Here is a 6,574-nt window from a genome sequence, read left to right on the forward strand (position 1 = left end):
ACCCCCCTTCTCTTTGCCCCCTTCCTCTTCGACCCCCCTTCTCTTTGCCACCCTCCCTCTTCGACCCCCCTTCTCTTCGCCCCCCACCCCCCTCCACTTCTTCACCCCTCCCTCTCTGCCTCTTCACCCTCCCCCTCTTTGCCCCTTCGCCACTTCCCCGCCTCCGTTTACCCCCTCCCACCTCTTCACCCCCCCACCTCTTCACCCCCCCACCTCTTCACCCCCTCCCTCTTTGTCCCCCTTCTCCCTCTTCACCCTTCTCTTTGCCCTCCCCATCTCTTCATCCCCCCCACCCCCTCTTCGCCCGCCCACACTCTCTCATCGCCCCCACCACCCCCCTCCCCCTCTTCGCCACCTCCCACCTTCACCTCTTCACCCTGCCCCCCTCCGACTCTTCCCCAACCCCTCTTCCCCCGCACCCCCACTCTTCCCACCACCCCCCACACACCCCTCCTCCCCCACCTACTCCCCCATCCCCCTCTTCCCCCACCTACCCCCATCCCCCTCTTCCCCCACCTCCCCCACCTACCCCCCGATCCCCCCTCTTCCCACACCCACCCCGCCCGATCCCCCCTCTTCCCCCACCCCCATCCCCCTCTTCCCATACCCCCTCCCCATCCTCGCCCCCCCCCGCCCCATTCCTCCAATTTTGCGGGCGGTGCTTTGCAAACCCATCGCTGTTCCGGGACAAGCGCCTCCAGTTGGGTGGGGGGGGCGGGGGGGGGGGCGTGTGGAGGAGGAGGAGGAGGAGGAGGAGGAGGGGGGCGGGGCGGGTCTAGGTCTCCTGGCAACCGCCTCCGGGGAGGGAGGAAGAGAGGAAGGGAAGGGTGGTGGGGGGGGAGTCGGTCCCTGGCAACGGCGCGGTCACGTGCGGCGGGGGGGGGGGGGGGGTGGGAATCGGCGGCTGCGCGCTGGCCGAGTGCGGAGGGGCTGGAGCCAAGATGGAGCTTTCGGCGGTGGGAGAGCGGGTGTTCGCGGCCGAATCGATCATCAAGCGGCGGGTGCGGAAGGTAGGGGCGCACCGAGACTAATGCAGAAAAAACCCTCCGGGTGCACGGAGCCGCCGGCCCCAGTAACGTTTCCCTTTTGCATTTCTGACAGGGCCGCATCGAGTATCTGGTGAAGTGGAAAGGATGGGCTATCAAGTAAGTGTCGGGCCAGGAGGGAGGGGGTGGGTGGGGGAAAAAATGCAAAATAGAAGGAAATATGTTATTTGCAAAGGTGCAATAACGAGTTCCTTTCTTCTTTTAGGTACAGCACTTGGGAACCAGAGGAGAATATCTTGGATGCCCGTTTAATCGCAGCTTTCGAGCAAAGGTACAGTGGAAGGCGGAGGAATATTTTTCTTCCTGCCCTGAACCGAGTCCATTTTGGATTGATTTATTTATTTTTTTGGATTGATTTATTTAGTCCCCCCCCCCCCCCCGCCACCCTCCAGTTATTGAAAAGATTATGTTCCCGTTGCCGTGCCTATCGCAAAATGTGCATTTCTGTTGTGTTTTCTTTGCATTTCTTGCAGAGAGAGAGAGAGGGAGCTGTACGGGCCGAAGAAGCGAGGCCCCAAACCCAAAACCTTCCTCTTGAAAGTGAGTCTTCGATGTTTTTTTTTAAAAAAGAAAGGAACGAAAATCAAAATATGTGTTTTTGTTGTGTGTGTGTGTGTGTGTGTGTGTGTGCAAGGTGACGTAAGCAAGCCCCCTTTTCTTTTTAAAAGGTGCACTTTGTAGGGTTTTTGAAATTGTTCTGTTTGCGTTTTGTAGATTCCTATACATTGAATCCATTATTCCTGCTGATTCGGTTTTGCTTGGGCTATTGTTTATTATAAGGGGTTCTTGTCATTTTCCAACATGGCTTAAGTCCTGCAACTACAGAATGCGGGAGGTGACATTGTGTGTATCCCTATGTTACAGTTAAAGAAAGACTTGTGTTTATGTGGCATTTTTCACAGTCACCAGATGTCTCAAGGCGCTTGACAGCCAGAAGTACCTACTCTTCGATTGCAGTCATTGTCCTAATGTGGGAAATGCAGCAGCCAATTTGCCCACAGCAAGCTCCCAGAAACATCCGTGTGAAAATGACAAGATATTCAGCGCCTTCCAAACCCAGGACCACTACCATCCAGAAGGTCAAGGGCAGCAGATGGATGGGGACACCATCACCTGGAGGTTCCCCTCCAAGCCACTCGCCATCCTGAACTGGAAATATATCGGCCGTTCCATCACTGTCGCCGGGTCCAAATCCTGGATCTCCCTCCCTAACAGCGCTGTGGGTGTACCTACACCACATGGACTGCAGCGGTTCAAGAAGGCAGCTCACCCCCACCTTCTCAAGGGGCAATTAGGGATGGGCAATAAATGCTGGCCTGACTGGCGACACACACATCCTGTAAATGAATAAAAGAAACATCTCTTTTTGTGATGTTGATGTCGTAAATTAAATTTTGTCTGGTTGTGATCTTGGTTTCTTGTCACACTCGCACATTACCAACTGGACATCCTTAAGTTTTGGATCAAATTTGAAAGCATCTTTCTGTTCATTGCCCCCCCGCCCCCCCACCCCCGCCCTTACTGCATTCCCGTAATGGGCGGCAGCTTTCCTCTTGTGTGCAGCCCATTCTGGGAGGTTATTTTTTTTTTATTCGTTTACAGGATGTGGGCATTGCTGGCTGGGCCAGGATTTATTGTCCATCCCTAGTTGCCCTTGAGAAGGTGGTGGTGAACTGCTTTTCTTGAACCGCTGCAGTCCATGTGGTGAAGGTACACTCACAGTGCTGTTATGGAGGGAGCTCCAGGATTTTGAGCCAGCGACAGTGACTCCTTGTGGGTTCACGCAACGCACAGCAGAATGCAACTCTTAGGAGCACTTTGACCAGAATAGCTATCACCTGTCACTGAGCTGTGCTCACCTAGTGTTAAAGGTAGCTCCAGATATTCTTAAGTTGCAACCCAAGATGGGAAGGTTAGAATCGTCGAATTTTATCACTGGATATTTTTCCCTCTTATTACAGGGTTGAGGATTTGAGAGAGAGATTGTCAACACCAGTATTTTCCAGGGGCTGGTGGAGAAGGATTGCGATTGCTGACTGAAGAAGGGGAGCAGTAATTAGATGCGTCGTAGAATAATCAGATATGAGCTGTTTCCCTCACTTACATGTTTCTGGTCTTGTGTTTTTCACGTCGCTAATATCTCCTGTTTCCCACCAGAAGTATAATTTATAGGGAGATTTGCCAATTTGGGATTTGAATTAATGAAACATTTCATGATTGAGAGGAATTGGCTATTAGGATGCAGGCAAATTAACACTCCAGAGAGATTATTTTGTCTGCTGTTCTTCATTCCTCGTTCTGTTCTCGCATAGCCCTTGTCCGCTGTGTTATAACTGTTCTCTGTCTCTTTCCCAGGCCCGTGCCCAGGCTGAAGCACTGAGGATCGGAGAGATGCACTTCTCAGTGAAGCCCGGATCTGGATCGGCAGCGAAGATTCCCAACAGCCTCGCCGCCTACAAGCTGAAGAAGAACATCCGCCGCTGCTACCGGACGTCCAAACGGAACCTGACCCGCGCTGACCCCCAGCCGGGCCTGAGCGGGCCGAGCCGGACGCAGCTCCCGCTCCCGGAGACTGTCCGGATCATCAACCGCAAGGTCGAACCCCGAAAACGCAAGCGGAATCGCATCATCCTCAACCTGAAGGTGATTGACAAGAGCAGCAAGACGCTGGGCAAGGCGAAAATCCCCTCGCGTAACAGAGTGATCGGGAAGAGCAAGAAGTTCAGCGACAGCATCCTCCGCAGCCAGATCCGGCACATGAAATTCAATAACTTCTCCGTCTATGATAAATCCTTCCGGATGGCGGTCGGAGACGAGAGGAGGATGGAGAGCGGTGCTGGCACTTCGGGTTCTGAGCCGAGCTTCCGCGGCCCTGCCCTGCGTCCCGAGCCCCTGCCTGCCCCACCCTGCGCCCCCCGTTACGCCAGCGACCCGGTCCCCCCCGGCAGTGATTGGCAGCGGTCAGGGGATGCGCGTGACTGCGGGGCCAAGCTCCCTGGCGACTCTCCGAGCCCCGCGGTGCCCGACTGGCGAGAGGCTGAGGTTCTCGATCTCTCGCTCCCCCCCGAGTCCGCGGCCGGCAGGCGGTCACCTTCTGCTGGCCAGGGCCTTGGCTCAGGCTCGGACACGGAGCACGATGTGTCGGACTGGAGGCCGGAGATGTCACCCTGCTCCAACGTGGTGGTGACAGATGTGACGACCAATCTCCTCACCGTCACTATCAAAGAGTTTTGCAACGCCGACAACTTTGTGAAATCTGCCACTGTGAATAAGTAGCCTGGGGGCCTCTGCAGGACCTCGGTTAGCCCAGCACTCCTGCCTCCAGGGGTTATTCCTTCTAGTAGGGTGGGAGCTTGATGCCCTGATGGCATTGGACCCAGTCAGTCACAGGTGCCATCCTCTTAGACGCAGGCTTCAATCATTTTAAAGCTTGCATCTTCCCTCTTGATGCTTTCCTCTAGATGTGCACCTTCTCTCTTTTCTCTTGTTTCCTCCATCTCCCGCTCCCCACCCCCCCCCAACCTCTCCTGCATGCCCCTTCCCCCTCATTCTCTCATGTGCCCTCTCTCTATACCCCTCTCTTGCGCCCTGCCCCACCTGTCTGTCTCACTCTCGCTCTTTCCCCTGCATTCTGGCCCCCCCCCCCCCCGCCTTTCTCCGAGTGAATATGGAGGCAGGACTGTTGGCATTTTTATGTTTATCTATTTCTAGCTCTCGGGTGTTTCATTTGAGAGCATTCAGTGACACTACATTATCATTTAGACATGTGAAACTTTGAGACAGAGAGAGAAACTGCGAATGCTGAAAATCAGAAATAGAAGCAGAAAGAGCTGAAAATGCAGGGCTAGGATTTCAGGTCTTTCTGGTTTTTTTTTATATATAAATCTCTGGTTATTCAGCTTTGTCCATTTTGACACCTTTTTAACTCGTAACATGAAGCAGACAACAGCCACTTTACGGAGATGAGACTAACTCACACAACATCTCCGCGGCCCAGCTCACTCGAGCTGGCTGAAATCTTCCCAGCGGCTTTTTTTTTAAAAAAAAGAGGCCGCAATAAACTTTTAGTACAAATTAACTTTTATTATATAAGAAAAAGCTGAACGCACTTCTTAGTTAGGACTCTGTTTTAGCACAGAGTGATAGCTGTTTGCAGCTGTGGTTAGGACTAGCCTGGGTCAGAAATTATAGACTCAAGAGGATTGTTTTTGTGTATTTCCTTTGGGAGTGGGTCCAAGCTGCCAGTGGGGAGCGGGATCTCAGGATGTTTCTCTCCCACTAGTGTAAGATTAGGATCCTTCGACTGCTGGGAGAAGTCGTTGGAGACTGACTCCCGGTCTCCTGTGCTTGGGGTACAGGGCGGGTACAGACCCCCACCGCCACCCATCACCCTCACTTCCATTGTGCTGTTGCTTTGTCCCCTGTTGCCTCTGAAATTCTTGTGCTGGTGTTTTCCAGTGTGGAGACCTGAGAGTCAGACCCATATGTAATGTTACGTGACATGATAAAGGAGTGATTTAGGAGAGAGGCTCGTCACTGAACAGGCCATGCCGATTTTTAAAGTTTGCTCTCATTGCACAATATATAGAATTCTAAAGCTTATAGGAGATTGTTTGTTTGCAGGGGTGGGGGTTGGTTAGTAAAATGGAACCTGTTCACAATCTGGTGGTGACAATCTGTGCGCTTGTTCAGGAGCCGAGCTGATTGTTTCACTGTTATTTTGAAGAATAATGGATAACAGTCAGGATTAAAAGATGCTTCTAAAGCTGTTCGTTATCCAGAGCCTCCGTGTTTGGTAAGACTGGTGTGCGTGGGGTTGTCAGGGAGCTGCTGGGTGTCAGGGACAGGGTCATGTGGAGCTGGGTCGGACAAATACCAGGTCGACCTATGACAGTCGAAAAGGAGCGAGGGAAGGGTGTAAATGATCAGCTTGTGGCACCCTTTCTGTTTTTCCGAGAAGATTGAAATGAAATGTTCTTGATGATTTTGAACCATTTGAGTATGGCAGACCGGCAGCGAGCTTGACGTGCCGCCAGTATCTCCTCCCTGCTGCTGAGGCACCATGTAAGGGGCATTCTCTGGAAAGGATGTGTTTCACCTGCGGTTTGGATTCTGCGCTTCTGACTCATTTTGAAATCCGTGTTTAAAGACACTGCTTAACTTGTGCCTTCAGCTTATGAAGTCTGATAGCACGATACAGAATTAATTCATCTTAAAGCGCCTATTACAGCAGGTGGAGTCCTGAGCAGTGTTGTACAATTCTGTGGCTCCTGTAGATGTATTGGGGATTGGTTGTTGTGTGGTGTAGTGTTTTGAGGGCAGGCTACTGATTGGGGAGGTGGAGAGAAACCTGGCAACAGGCTTACTAAACTGACAACTATGTTGGCTACATGCACTAGTGTCATGATCTTACTCCATGATCGATTACACAGCCAAGGGAAACTTGCCCCGAGGCTGCTTAACTTCCAACCATTGCCACATCCAAGAACACTGGATGGTGGAAAAGGGATCAACACTGTCATTGCATT

General features: G+C 52.3%; 1 protein-coding gene across 1 annotated transcript; it reads left to right on the forward strand.

The window, feature by feature from the left end:
* The first annotated feature begins 881 nt into the window (after positions 1–881).
* On the forward strand, positions 882–5,814 carry cbx6a (chromobox homolog 6a). Its single transcript, XM_041177993.1, has 5 exons — positions 882–1,010; positions 1,102–1,145; positions 1,252–1,317; positions 1,520–1,586; positions 3,402–5,814. The coding sequence occupies exons 1-5, from the start codon at positions 942–944 to the stop codon at positions 4,320–4,322; spliced, it is 1,167 nt and encodes a 388-aa protein (XP_041033927.1). The 5' UTR covers positions 882–941; the 3' UTR covers positions 4,323–5,814.
* Positions 5,815–6,574: the final 760 nt, after the last annotated feature.

This window comes from Carcharodon carcharias, chromosome 31, assembly GCF_017639515.1.
Source record: "Carcharodon carcharias isolate sCarCar2 chromosome 31, sCarCar2.pri, whole genome shotgun sequence".
NCBI lineage: Eukaryota > Metazoa > Chordata > Chondrichthyes > Lamniformes > Lamnidae > Carcharodon > Carcharodon carcharias.

Excerpts from the sequence above, each read along its gene's own strand:
- cbx6a (XM_041177993.1), top strand. The coding sequence starts at position 942 with ATGGAGCTTTCGGCGGTGGGAGAGCGGGTGTTCGCGGCCGAATCGATC. Across the intron at positions 1,011-1,101 it reads TCAAGCGGCGGGTGCGGAAG|GGCCGCATCGAGTATCTGGT; the intron begins GTAGGGGCGCAC and ends CATTTCTGACAG. Across the intron at positions 1,318-1,519 it reads ATCGCAGCTTTCGAGCAAAG|AGAGAGAGAGAGGGAGCTGT; the intron begins GTACAGTGGAAG and ends CATTTCTTGCAG.